Here is a 14,607-nt window from a genome sequence, read left to right on the forward strand (position 1 = left end):
TGCGACACCTCCTCCACAGGTAAACCACTAAGGACACGTTGCGCAAGGGGCATTGTCACGGCCAAGGGCTGTGATTGCTATGATCCCTGATTGGAAGTAGTAGCGGCTAGTCCAGTGGACTGGCTACTCTTGGTGGATTGCGGTGTTAAGTCCTTAGGTCGATTGGAAGTGGTCATGTCTTTTGTTTCCCTTAGAGCATTCACTTGAGTATCAGTTGAGCTAGCGACAGTGGATTGCATAGGCATATCCTTAGGTTGAGAGCTAAGAGTAGTGTCGTGTCTTGCCTCTTGGACATTTGAAAGCTCTGATGTAGGTAGAGATTGGGATCGAGTAGCCGCACTTGACGACTATTGTGCTTCCTGTGTCCGTTTAGGGGAAGAGGTTGTAGGAGACTTGGGAAAAGCAAATAGCAAAATCATAGGCAAAGACTTAGGCACAACATTGCTCATGGCAAGGTTAAGTGGCTGTTAGATGATTTTGCTATTTGCTTTGTTGAGCATTTAACCTTGCCATGAGCAATGTTGTGCCTATGATTCCTGCTATCCTCTTGGGGAATCAAAGGCTCCTTGGGCACTAGTGGCTTCTGCGTTGTTACACGAGCTGTGATCGAGAACTAGCCTCACTCACAACCCGATAACGAGATGTAAAGGAGTGCTAGTTAGGGTAATTGACTTTGTCGAATGCACAACACAACTTGGAAAATTTAAATATTCGACGAAACTCACAACCACACAAGACAACTCCCAAAGAAAGTATCCAAAATTTTGACAACAACCCAATAAATTATATTCTCATACCTTAATAGCCTCGATCTGAAGCTTGGTACCACAAAGTCTAACTTCTTCCTTTTCCACAATAGCACATCCAAAAATCTCTCACATGTGACCCTCCTCTCACATCTCTCACAAGATGACAAGAAGATACAAGGAAAGGGGGCCCCTAACTCTCCACTCTCCTCTCCTTTTATAGTTTTTTGACATCCTCCCTTACGTTGAATCATGCTTTTGCTTTCCCAAAAAGCCTTAGGCTTTTTTATGCCTTTAAGGCAATTTAACGTTTAAGATATTAAAGCTTAAGAAATTTAAAGCCTTTAAGGCTTTTTTACTCCATGCGTTAAGTTAACGCAACTCTTGCTGTATGGCCTGCTTTGTCCTTTTTCTTCAATTGTGTCTTCCCTCCTTCTTGTTGTTTTGTTCTGTGTCTTCCTCATTTTCTCCTTGTTCTCTTTCTTCCTCTGTTCTTTCTGCTCTTTTGCTACTCCTTCGCCTTTCTCTCTCTCTCTCTCTCTCTCTCTCTCTCTCTCTCTCTCTCTGTGTCTGAGAGAAAACACGCTTGAATTCGCCCGGAAAAAACAATCAGCACCGAAAGGAATCCACCACCACAGCTTCTGTCAAAACGATTTTACTGCCTTTTCCCCCTTTCTTTTTCCATTTCACCTTGGGAAGCCGCGCAGAATCGGAACACCATCATGAATTCGCTTGCAGATAAAGGAAGAGGGAAAAATTGGAACTGAGCAACTGCTGCTGCCTTCCACTACTCTCTCTCTCTCATATATGCAGAAGCTTTCTCGATGTGCCTCCTCAATGGTCTCCTTGTGTGTGTGTGCATCATTTGCATTGCACACGATCCAGTAGGAAAACACATTAAGGATTTAAAGCCTTTGATATCTGCATCCCACTGCAGAATTACTTAGGGTCACAAGGGCGGCCAGGAATTGCAACATTCGAGTTTTCAAATGTACTGATCAGTATTTTGGGAGGGATAAATGCCTGTTGGCCTGGAATATCTCTTGCTTCTAGCAAGTAATCCCATGGATATAGGCGATAGGAGACTATCAGTTGGGCTCATGTACCTTCCTGCGGGAAACCCTGGTTTGCTGCTATGATTACTTCCATTCTGATGGCCACCGCCATTGCTATTGATTATCCTGGCCTAAGAAGCAGTGTTGGTGTTGCTGCTAGAGAAGCAGGCATAATCCTCCTTAAGCTTGAAAATGACAGGGGAGATGATGTTGTTCATGGAGATGTTCTCGATGAGCACAGGCGGGGTGAGGGTTGCACAACTGCCCTTCGAGGTTATGGATGGGCGAGGATGGTGATGATGCGACTGACCTAGCAGTCGATTTCTCCATGATCGCGCAGAGGATCTTCTCTCTCTCTCTCTCTCTCTCTCCAAGCTACCAACGTTTATTGGTGAGAGCTCTTGGTGGAAGTGGTGTTGTGCTCTAACTCTACAGGAAGAAGGACAACTGGCAGATCTTGACGGCAAGACTAAAGGGGAACAAAATTGGTGCATCCTGGACTTAGGTGCTTTCTCATAAAGCGAATACGATCTACAGAAAATCGTGCCCTATTTTTATCTATATAATCACACTCTCTATCTAGAACAAAATCAATGTCTCCCAACTGTTTGAGTCTGAAGCTCAGTTTTTTGAGCTGATTTTCAACTATGATTGCTGCCAATCGTTGTACCTCTCGCTCTTCTTGGTCTGCAAGCATCTTGGCCTTCATTGCAGCTGTTGACAAAGCAGCAGTGGTTGCTTTTTTGGCAGATCTTGGAGAAGGCCGCCACTGTTGGTTCCCTGCCATCCTATGCGAAGACTTTGGATTCCGACCTTCTCTGGCTTCATCCTTGCCTGTGTGATTATCCCCACTTGCATTAAATGCTTCCCCCCTTCTTGAGTCAGAAGCCACATCTGACACACTACTTGTATTTGCACCTGTGTTCTGAGCTCGTAAATCCCCAGCAGTTTGCAACGCCTGCTAGTGATCACTCTGCCAAACTTTGTAAAGCAGTATGGGCAGCAATTGCAGCCACACGAGGCCCCCTCACCTTCCTTGAGAAATGTTTTTTCTCCATATGCATTCTTTTAGCCAAAACCATGTGAACTAGTAATAAAAATTGGGGAGGGTTCATCTACACTCCAGAAAGTTTCCCACAAGCCTTGAGCACTTGCATGTAAAAAACCCTCAACTGCAAGACACATTTCAGCCTCCACAGATGCAGATGAGCAACTCTTTGGTGAAAAAATCTACACATTCTTCTCTTGTCACCTAGTTTAGAGGACATTATCTAGATTTTCATCAGTTGCTGGCTTGTTCTCTCAGAGCTAATCATGAACTTGTCATTCTTCAGAATGCTAGGAGCGAAACCATTCTTTGAATTTTGTATTTTCATGCAATGTGCCCTAGCAGGAATATGATTTGAAAAGGAATTTCGTGCACAACCATACATGATTTGATAAAGCATGCAATTGATCTATGATATGCAATTAATCAATCCATGCTACACACAAAATAATGTATGCATTGAGAAATCGTGCCTAGCCTATCTAGATGTGATCGTGCGTCATGCGAAATGAAAATAAAATTCCTTATTAATTTAAAATTCCTTATCCTCACCTCTCAAATCTCATAAGAAGATATGATATACTCCGCTCCACCCATCCAATATCTCACAATCACTCTAGAAAATAGTGGTCCTCAAGATGTTGACCAAATATGAACAACCCTTCTCCCAATTGATGGCGTCCTTCACGACCCTCGAACTCTCCCAACCACCTTACCCTCTCAACTAGAGGTTCCTAGCTTTCTGATGAACATCCCAAATGGTGCGTGCAAGAAATGTGCGTGCTCAATGACAGGTGCTCTCTCATGTGTGCGTGCATTTAAGATTTACTGCATATAGTTGCAGTGGACCTCATGCCATGCTAGTGCTCAATGATGGTGCAAGAGTGCATAATCCCCAACCCATGGCATGGAAGTATTTGATAAGGACAGGAGACGACCCCCGAGTGGAGTGCATCAATAAGTGCAACATGAAGTGCTCGTGAACCCATAGTCCCTGTGATGTGCAAGAGTCTCGACAATAATACATACCTAGCTCCTCAATGTTCGGTAGCTAATAGCAAACTCCAACTTTATCCTGTTCAAAAAAATACCAAGCTCGACCAAGGCTATCAAGTTTCACACTCAACAAATTAAACAAAATGATAGAAACAAATCCTAAACTAAACAATCACAAGAAATCGAATTACAACAAAACAAACTGTCACACAAACAACTAAGCTAGCAAAAATCAAACCTAGCTACAATTTGACTAGGGGATTTCAGTTTTTTTAAAAATGCTTGACAGCGTATCCTCAACGATTACATCTAGCATCTGCTTATCAAGCATGCTAGGCTGAGGATCTACCCTTTGATTGGTCCTGTTTGGTTTCTTGATTTCAACCATGAGGGGCTTGGTTACTCCACTGTTGTTGACTCGAGACTTGGTTTTTCATTTAGATCTCCTCCTACGCTTCTTTGCTCTTGATACGATCTAGCCTTCAGTCGACCAGGGAGGTTTAGCAAGGGGTTTTGGTACCCAAATCCATGGGTTACCTACGTAATACCCTTGAGCAAGTAGCAATGCTTTGGACACCCATCGTGGCATTGTGCTGACTCTCCATCGATGCCTTCGTCTATAAGGCTTGGGCTTCTTTTGGGGTCTTCTACGATATTTGTAAGTCCAAAGCCCATCCTTGGCATTGTCTCTTGACCTTCTTATTTCAAGCATCGCCTCACTCACTGGTTCTCGTTGTTCGACCTGTGCTTGTATCAACTCTTCCAACAAGTCCTTGCTCTCGTTAGGAGGCTTGACTGTTATGTCAGCACCTTCCTTGCCTTTCCCTCGAGGTTTGATGAGGTCACCCTTGCTAAAAGTTGTGACTATCCTCACATCCGGTAGTGTCAGGTGTATCCTCTGTGCTACATAGTCAGCCTTACACTTGGTCGCACTTTTGAAGGGTCTTCCAAGGAGGGTTTCCTTCCCGTAATTAGCACTATTTGGAGGAACATGAAATAGGATAGGCAAGCTTTCAGTTTCAATTGTCGCAAGGATTTTGCACTTCCCTATGAGTGCTTGTGGATGTCCCCTGTACGGGCTAAGAGTTGCATTAGTCGATGTGAGCTCTGGTTGGCCTAGTAGGGTCCATGATTCATAGGTCAAGATATTAAAATCTGCTCCTTCATCAATCAGAGCATCTATAGTATGCTCTCTTTTCGCGGTGAGTTTGATCCTAAGATAAGCAGGTGGTACTATGTCTTCGTCTTCCGAGTCTTGGCTTGTAAATTTAAGCCTTCTAACAAATGCCCTTGAGTCCAGACTGCACGAACAGATGTGGATTCTCCACTGATGTCTTGGATCGTCAATGCAGAGATATTCAAGGAGCATCTATCGTCAGGACTATCATATCTAGTCATTCTCGTTGTTTTAGCTTGATGTCGTTGCTTTCCGCTTTGAGTAGATGCAGTCCGAATGCAATACATATGTGTTTTTGTAGTGTGGCCGATTATTAGAATCGGACGTTCGATTTTGGGTTGGTCCGATCGGCCTAGTGGTCCGATTTTGGTCACGTCCGATTTCTGCAATGGTCCGATTCTAGGAATTGGATCGGGACAGGGTGGTCCGATTCTAGTAGTCGGACGGTCTGACTCTGGGAGTCAAATCGAAAAAGTGGTCTGATTCTAGGAATCGGATCGGACAGGGTGGTCCGATTCTAGTAGTTGAGCAATCCGATTCTGGGACTGGTCCGATTCTAGGAATCGGATCGAAAAAGTGTTTCGATTTTTGAAGTGGTCCGATTTTCGGAGAGGTCCGATTCTGGGACTCGGACGGCCTGGTTCGACGACGCGGACGACGGCCCGCGAGTTGCGCGCGATGCCTCTAGGTCAATGTCTACTCCACCGAATCATCCAACACCTTCCAGATAGGTGCAAAACACTACAAGGAAATGCCAGACATGCCTGGAATCACTGTGGTGCTCGAATCAAACGGCACTCCAAGGATCTGTGCCCCTATTTCCCTGTTTTAACCTGTTATACATCAACAGAAAACCCTATTGTTTGCTTCTTTTTCTTTGTTTTTTCCTACCCTAAATGCATACAAATCACAAAGCAATCACCTACACTACTCCAACATGCTTTTCCAAATCCAAAAAACCAAAAACCTACTTGCTAAGGAGATCGAATACCTCTTCAAACTCCCTCGCTTCCTACCTATCTACCTCAAGCCGATTCGAGGAAAACCCTACTTTAATACTCGATTCGAAATGCGCAAGCGCTCAAGGCTTGAATCCGTTGGTCCCGGCAACAGAACCAAAATGTGGGAGCTTTCGCTCAACTGCCAAGACCCACGAACCACTTATTGTTCAAGCGTTCCAAGTCGAGCACTAATGGTTACCTCTCACATAGCCGATGCACCATCCATATCTACGGGTGTAGTGAGCTTACCTCCATGCAGATCGAGTTACCTTCTCTCCCACGCACTCCAGTAGCTCCACGATTCAAGTGCAAGCTTCAAGCAAGCTCCATCCTCAAGCTCCACACTCCAAGCTCCATCACCGCGAGCAAGAGAAGAGAAGAGAAGAGAAGAGAAGAGAAGAGAAGAGAAGAGAAGAAGATGGAAAGCTTCTCCTCCTCGGTCCCTCATCCTCACACACTCACTCCCTCACACACTCTCTCTCAAGCACAAGCTCAAGCAAGCAAGAAGAAGAAGAAGAAGAAGAAGAGGAGAGCCACTTTTGGCCACACACAAGAATGAGCTTCTCATTCCACTTTTGGCTTTTATACATGCCCTACTCCTCCTTGGGCAGTCTTCCCATTTTTACATGACCGGCCATTGGCCTAGCTTCTCTTTTCCTATTTCCTTCCTATCCTTCTTGCTTCTTCTCCACCACCCGTCTATCTTTACAATTTGCACAGGAGAGAGCCTGGCACTCTTTTACAAGATTTCAGGGTACGCCTTTGTATTTTAAAATGCACCTTTCCCCTTTTGCATTTGCCTTGGACTTTTAAGATTGCCCTTGCGCTCTTGCCTTTTCTCCTCTTATTTCTTCAATCGGGCTACCTTTTTTCACCTTTGCGCTGCATCTTTTTTATTTCCTTTTGCTTTCTTCATGTTGGGGTTAACACTTGCATATACAATCACTGGTCACAAATCTCAAGGAGCTACAGTCACCCAAAAAGCACTTCTATAAAAAAGGAGCACATTTATGCTTGGGCTAGTTTACGTGATGCTTTCTCACATAACTGAAAGAAAAAACTTACATATAGTTGGACTCCCAGATCTATTTACCTTTGCACCAATACCATACACAATACAATGAATCACACACACAAACAACACATCTTAATAGAATCCAATATATACCACTACAACACGATACGACCCAAAAATATCACCTCCAGTTCTTGTTACATGTACGAAAAACAAAATTTTATTGTTTCTTTTCCAAACATTATCGCTTGTATTAGAATCCTCTCACACATACTAACATAATTCCTATTCGCTTGTTTTTATAGATGAACAACATCTGCAAACACAAAGATGACTCCAAATCAAGGACACATAGCACAAGCATTAAAACTTAGAAAAACTATTTTTAAAAAATAGTATAAATACATCTATTGACATCAAACTTTGCATGCAGATGTTCAAGCATACATCCAAAACCACAGGAATATGCAATAACAAATTGAGCATATTTGTATTAACACATAATGACATAGGTATTTGACAACAAACTAGATGGGAATGGTGAACATTTTTGGCCATAAACCATCGACATACATCTACAGCTTTGCAAACTACACCAATATCCAGAACTTGATGGACATATCCAAGCGTATACCTAGCAAAACAACGTGCTTGGAGAACAGAACAGAATTGGAAACGGTACAAACATTGCTATCATCTTCAAAAATTTATTTTTAAAAAGAAACTAACCCTACTAACACAAACACATCTCATTGGTGATCCGCGTTTTTTATAAACTGGATTTCTACCACAAAATTTTGCCAAGACCCCTATCAAGACCCTTACCCATAGCTTAAACCCTACATCTTATCACTTTGGGTTTACTCTTCAAGCACTAGGTATGCTACATTGCTTCTCGGTTATAATAACTCTAGTAAGTGGGGAAACAATTTCTTAGGAGGGATGTCAATGTAAAGGGTAAAAGGGATGGGTTATCTTAGTGAAGATAAAAATGGATTATACCAAGGGGTTGAGTGAGTGCATAGATTTTTTCAAAGAACTAGCCTCCAACTACACTTGAGCTCCATCTACATCACCAAGATTTGGGATCTATCACCATCATTAGAGGGCACCTCACCCTTGTACACAAGTCAATGTTTGCATCGTGGTGTCATTTGGATCTTACACAAAAGCTTACAAGCATGGATCCCCTCTATTACATGCTTATATGTATTAAAGTCAAAGCAACTTTTGGAAGTATTTTTTTAATAATTTCAATAAATCCTAGGAAAAATTGAATTTCAAGAAAATTTCCATGCTGTCGAACCAGTTTGGACCTGGTCTACAAAGTTGCAAAAGAAACTTTTTTCAGATTCTTCATCAATTTGAAGTCATGAAGGCGCAGACTGTTGGCTGCATGCAATTTTCTTCTCTCTTTCACTCTTATTACATCAACTTTCAATTTTATCATTCTTGTAAATATATTATAATAATGTGCTTTAGGCATCCACTTCTTGTGATCTAGCTCCCTTTCTCTAGCTTGTCTACCACTATCCTTGGCTTCTTGCATGAAGACCAAGGTGGGGACTTGTCCCATCCACTATTCTCTTCATATTATCAAAGATGCCATACATAATCTAGGATTATGTTAATAAAAAAGATTAGCTTAATCTAATCCATCATAGAAGCTACATAAGGTGCCCATGGAGATGTAAATAAGGACACAATCACAAGCACATGAGAGCACTTTAGATCACCAAGCCCACAACACCCTCATGCTAGTCCATCTCTTTGAGGTAAGCTATGAGTGAGTCTCTTTTTTTATATAGCATTCCATGAATACATAATGGCAAGCTTCCTCTACCTCTTCTTCTCTTGTCTCCCTCTCTTCTCATCTCTCTCCCTCTCTCTCATATTCTAATATGATATTTAGATCATATGTACTCTATTCTAATTCTCCCTCTACATTCATACTTAAACTTATTAAGTAAGACTTGCCATATGCTCTATTGGTGGGGAATCTTTATTTCCTCATGTTATATATATGTTCATGGGAGAAATTAGGAGCCATAATCTCTCTTAACCTTTCATCATCTTCATTTCCCTTAAGATGGGCTACAAATTATCCCTTGTGAAGTTGTGTTTTGATTCTTTTCATTCACTTAGGAAAGGGATGCCCCAACTGTCAAGATTGTGGGAGAGAAGGAAGGAGTCTCACTTGTAGCTTTCTCACTTGCACAATGGGGGAATACACACAAAGATGGAGGCTGAAAACAGTTTTCCTCTTCTTAGTTGTGTAAGCCAAAAAGAACACTGGTATAGAGAAATAGAAGAACCCTATATATGGGTCTCAAACCAAACTCAACTAACTAAGGTGGCATACTAACTGAGCCACGAACTAGAGTAGATAAGGATAGCTGTCATCTAGCTATTATTCATGGGTGGTGTACCAACTGCATCTGCAGCTAACAAGTCGGTGACATAAATACACAACGGTCACCTTGACATATCACGAGTGGAGCTCGATATCTCAACACCAACCTATCCTCCTTTTGGCTAGGTGGTGCCCTTCTTTAGCTCTCTTAGTGAGGATTGGAGGCTGGGTGGGTAAGAGGCAACCCACTCATCTTTTCAGCTCTCAATTGGCAAGACTTCTAAAACACATACTCAATAGATTCGAACTACAATACAAAGATACACACGACAATCCACTATGAACAGTTATTGCCCAATTCTTACTAGACACTAACACAAATGGCATCTCCACATTCACAATCAAAATCTTACATTATGGATTCAACATCTCACTCAAGGCCCTTGTAGAATTAAAAAAACAAGAAACTTATACAATAGTTTAAAAAAATGGTAGTGAACAAGTACACTCATGATTGTGAAAGGCGGGTTGTGACCATAAAGGTCACATATCTACTCAACTGAGATGTCTACTATCTTATCTATGGCATCTAAAGTGATCCATTCAGTGCTATCATATACCTCCTAGGCAAGTATTCAATATATAGCTTCTTTAAATCTCACAATATGTTTAACCCAACACAAAAAGAAAACTCTAACAACAGTAACATCCATTGTAGAAGAGCAAAGTCCAACAAACCGATAAGAAATCAAACTTCTAATGGTACCAAAACACCAAGCTTAGCCACTTCAAATGTCGCCACCGGCTCAATCACAACTACATCATCTAGCACCAACTCCAAGCAACATCTATCATCCAAACCAAAAGCAACAACAGAAGGAGACAAGGGCAAGCACTTAATCTATAGCATCAAATATAAACAAAATGGAAAGGTCTATGTAGATCACATAATGAACATTGAAAAAAGACTCTAACAACACAAAATAAAATTTGTCAAAAAGAAAAAGAAAAAAGAAACCCAAACCTACTAACTGTTTGAAGAAAATTTTGAGGCTAGCATTGAGACGATAGTCGATAGCATAGAAAAGGCCAAGAACTTGGAGCAATATATGATTTTGAACAAAAATGCTACTACAGGCTACAACAACGTGTACGGACACCTCGCGAGATGTAAAAAATATCACTTTTTGAAGAGAAGAAACTTGATTTAGCATTGCAGTATATTGTATAGATCTACTTCATGCCTCTCCACACTAAATAAAAAGTACAATTACCTAACTTTGTAACTTATTCATATATTTCAATTTTTAATTTTTAACCAAGTACACACATGGCTCCTCAAACTCCAATAAAGAATTCATCAACCTTCAACAAATTTTAAAAATTTTCAAAATATGAGAATAGCATACCTTACCACGATTTTTTAATGTTCACCTTAAACTTCTAAGCAACAAAATTCTCAGCATCCCTCACCAAAACGTTCAAAATTGGACACGTGCTTGCACGTGTCAACCTAGTTTAAGGTTGTAGCTATGCATTTCAAGGGTAAATAGCTGAATCCTCTTTTGTAGAGGCATGATGTAAATATCGCTTTATTAATATATTCTTACCGCATTATTAAGAAAAAAAGATTAGATTAGACATTTTGTCCTTAATCTAAACCGAGTCAGAGCAGATTAAGACGAACCCATAGCACCGACGATTTCGAGAGCAGAGAACTGTCGACATGGGTCGACCTGCTTTCTAGCAGATGATCGACCTGCCGCTTGTGGGGAATCTTGTTAGTCTCTTGCAAAAATGCAGACAGAAGAAGGACCTGTGGCTTACCAATCTCTTACAGGCTTTCATATACGAACATGAGCTCGAATCTCATGCTTTCCTTGGCAATTATGTCGTGCCGGCTTTGGTGGATTGTGGGAGCTTGCCCGATGCTCAGTGGGCTTTTGATAAATTGCCCCACAGGAATGAGTACTCTTGGAGCTCCCTTATTTGGGGATACATCATGGCAGGAGAGTTGCACCATGCAGTATGGATCTATCGTAACATGTGCGGGGACCTCATTCAACCCAACAGTTATACCTTTGTCGCACTGCTCAAAGCTTGCGCAGGGCTCAAGGATGTGGAGCTCAGCCGAAGCGTGCATGCTGACGTTGTCAAACTGGGGCTGGATGTAGAATCCTTTGTTGGCAGCTCCATGGTGGATATGTATGCAAAATTCGGCCTCCTTGTGGAAGCACAGGGCGTGTTTGACAAGCTTCATGTTCAGGACACCGTCTCATGGACTGCATTGATTGCTGGATATACTGAACATGGTTTTGGTATGGAAGCACAGAGCTGTTTTGACCAAATGCAGCTAATGGGTGTTTCACCAGATGCTAACACGTTTGCTTGCAGCTTGAAAGCTTGCGCCATTATGGATGACATAGAAAAAGCAGCGGAACTTCACATGGAATTAACAATGAAGGGAATGGAAAGTGAGCTATTTGTGGGCACCACATTGGTGGATATGTATGCCAAATGCGGCTTGTTTGTAGAAGCACAGGTGGTGTTTGACCAACTGCCAGTTCAAAACATAGTTTCATGGACCGCGTTAATGGGGGGCTATGCTGACAACGGCCTTCATAACAAAGCATTGAATTGTTTGAAGCACGTGCAGGAGGGCCTTTACTCAGATGCTAGTGCGTTTTTATGCAGCATGAAAGTTTGTGGCATTACACGAGCTTTAGAAACAGGCCAAAAACTGCATGTTAAACTGGTCTGGTCAGGATTGGAAACTGACCCTTCTTTGGGCCTGGCATTGGTGGATATGTATGGCAGATGTTGTTCACTTTTGGAAGCAAGAAATGTTTTTGAGCGACTGAGAGTTCAAGATGTAACCTCATGGAATACATTGATTGCAAGCTATGACGAACATGGATTTAGTAAAGAGGTTCTAGGTTGCCTCAAACAGATGCAAATTGAAGGCAAGCCTGCAGTTTCTATCACATTCATTTATGGTTTGAAAGCCTGTGCCCATATTGGAGGTTTAGACACAGGCATGGAAATTCATGCAGAAATAACAAAAAGGGGATTGGATAAAGAACTTCATGTAGGCACCACGTTAGTGGATATGTATGCCAAATGCAGCTCAGTGAAAGAAGCACAAAAGTCCTTTGATGAGATACCAGACAAAAATGCTTTCTTATGGACAGCACTGATTGGAGGATATGCAGAAAACAGGCTCGCTCATGAAGCACTGTACTGGTTTGAACAGATGCAGTTGAAGAGCATATCTCCAGATGCCAACACATTCTGTTCCAGCTTGAAAGCTTGTGCTGCTGTAGAAGCTCTAGAAGTAGCCCAAAACATACATTCTGAATTGAGTAAGAGGCAGTTAGATGGAGATTCTTTTGTGGTTCTCACAGTGATTGATGCTTATTTAAAATGTGGCTTGATTCCAGAAGCACAGCATCTGTTTGACAAGCTCCCAAGTCGAGAGGCAGTTGCATGGAATATATTGATGACAGGGTATGCAGAACGAGGGTATGCTGAGAAAGTGTTTCTCTGTCTCAAAAGAATGCAACTGGAGGACATATCTCCAGATGCTGCCACCTTTTCTTGCAGCTTGAAAGCTTGCAGTATGGAGAGAACCATAGGAACAGGCCAAGACTTACATGCTGAAATAACCAAAATAGGATTGGAAAGAGAGCTTTGTGTGGCCACCACACTGGTTGATATGTATGCCAAATGTGGGTCTCTTGCAGATGCAAGGGAACTATTTGACCAGCTACAATCTCGAGATGTAGTCCCATGGACCGCATTGATTTCAGGATATGCTGAAAAGTGCTTAGGAAATGAAGTAATGAGTTGCTTGAAACAGATGCAATCGGAGGGTGTGTCGCCAGATGCCAACACATTTGGTTGCAGCTTGAAAGCTTGTGGCATTATTGGAGCCTTAGAAATGGGCTGCATTTTACATGGCGAAACAACAAAAAGGGGATTTGAAAGAGAACTTTTAGTTGGTAACACATTGGTAGATATGTATGGTGGAGTTGGAGCTCTTGCAGAAGGACAATATGTTTTTGACAAGCTGCCTGATCATGATGTTGCAACATGGAATGCAATGATAAAGGCATTTGGTGAAAGCCAAATGGGTAAGATGGCTATACAATGTTTTGAGGACATGCAGCAGCAGGGTGTGAAGCCAGATGCTGTTTCCTTTACATCTGTTCTTGCTGCATGCAACAAAACTAGTTTGTTTTCAGCTGGACTGAGTTATTTCAAGTTAATGGTAGAAGAACATAAGATTGAACCAACTTTAGAGCATTATGCCTGTGTGATCCATCTTCTGGCACGATCAGGAAGTATTTTCGAGGCAGAAAGTTTTTTTGAGGCCCTGCACTGTTTTCCGTCCAGTGAAATCTTGCGCACTGTGCTTAGTTCCTGTGACAATTTTGGAGAAATGAAACTGGGACTGAGATGCTTTCAGCAACTTGTCCAGCTGCCAGACCATTTTGCAAGTGCTAGGATTCAGAGGATGCAAGGAGCATCCTGCATCTGCAATGCCAAAGCAGCTCAGTTAAGTAAAGGTTTTAACAGACGTGGGTAGTAGACAGTGGAATATGCTACTAATTTTGGACTCAAACACTCTCTTACAGTATGGATGAAAAAACTATCCAAATCCAAATGGGTCTTGAAGTCTTTTCTTGATATGTATGGCCTAACTTAGAGCATTGGAGTTTAGGTAGAAGGACTTGGGTTGCCTGCAGTTTGGGAAAGTTTGGATGGTTTCATTGCTCAAATGGATGCTGAATCATGCTGCTGCAGAACAACATCAGACTTGGCTATGTGTCCAAGCTGAAGCTAAGTTCAGCAAGAGAGTGAAAAAGGAGGAACGTGTGTATCTAATGCTCCCAGTTATGGAGGAGAAAATCAGCGAGAGCAGAAAAAAGTAAAGAGATCTGCTAATTGGTTTGCTATGAGGCAGGCCCAAGATGGGGCCCACTATTGCTAAGCCTATGCCACCCACTGGATGTGTGTGCGGAAGGCACATGATCCATAGTGGTGGAGTGACTCTGAGGTTGTGATGAAGGCCCAGCAGATGGAGTTGGGTCCTGATGTGATTTTGTTGGACATTTGCACTGTTCTTCTTTCCGGGAATGTCAAGGTGATGGTGCCAGAGTCTGAGACAGGTGGTGATGAACTTGTGTGCTTTCACAACCTGGGGACTTTGAAGA

General features: G+C 42.2%; 1 protein-coding gene across 1 annotated transcript; it reads left to right on the top strand.

Moving 5' to 3' along the window:
* Positions 1–1,881: 1,881 nt before the first annotated feature.
* Positions 1,882–14,325, top strand: LOC148020289 (pentatricopeptide repeat-containing protein At2g39620-like). The gene is made up of 4 exons (XM_087699669.1): positions 1,882–2,094; positions 2,552–2,637; positions 11,195–13,959; positions 14,198–14,325. Exons 1-4 carry the CDS (start codon positions 1,882–1,884, stop codon positions 14,323–14,325), a joined length of 3,192 nt encoding a protein of 1,063 aa, XP_087555795.1.
* The last annotated feature ends 282 nt before the right edge of the window (positions 14,326–14,607 follow it).

This window comes from Lygodium microphyllum, chromosome 19 (genome assembly GCF_053477565.2).
Source record: "Lygodium microphyllum isolate KBCC chromosome 19, Lygodium_microphyllum_v1.1.10, whole genome shotgun sequence".
NCBI lineage: Eukaryota > Viridiplantae > Streptophyta > Polypodiopsida > Schizaeales > Lygodiaceae > Lygodium > Lygodium microphyllum.

What these genes read in the sequence shown, in the direction of transcription:
- LOC148020289 (XM_087699669.1), top strand. Translation starts at nt 1,882, where the DNA reads ATGATTACTTCCATTCTGATGGCCACCGCCATTGCTATTGATTATCCT. An exon ending in CTCTGGCTTCATCCTTGCCT is followed by an intron (nt 2,638 to 11,194) that starts GTGTGATTATCC and finishes GCAAAAATGCAG; the next exon opens with ACAGAAGAAGGACCTGTGGC. An exon ending in AGCAGCTCAGTTAAGTAAAG is followed by an intron (nt 13,960 to 14,197) that starts GTTTTAACAGAC and finishes ATGCTGCTGCAG; the next exon opens with AACAACATCAGACTTGGCTA.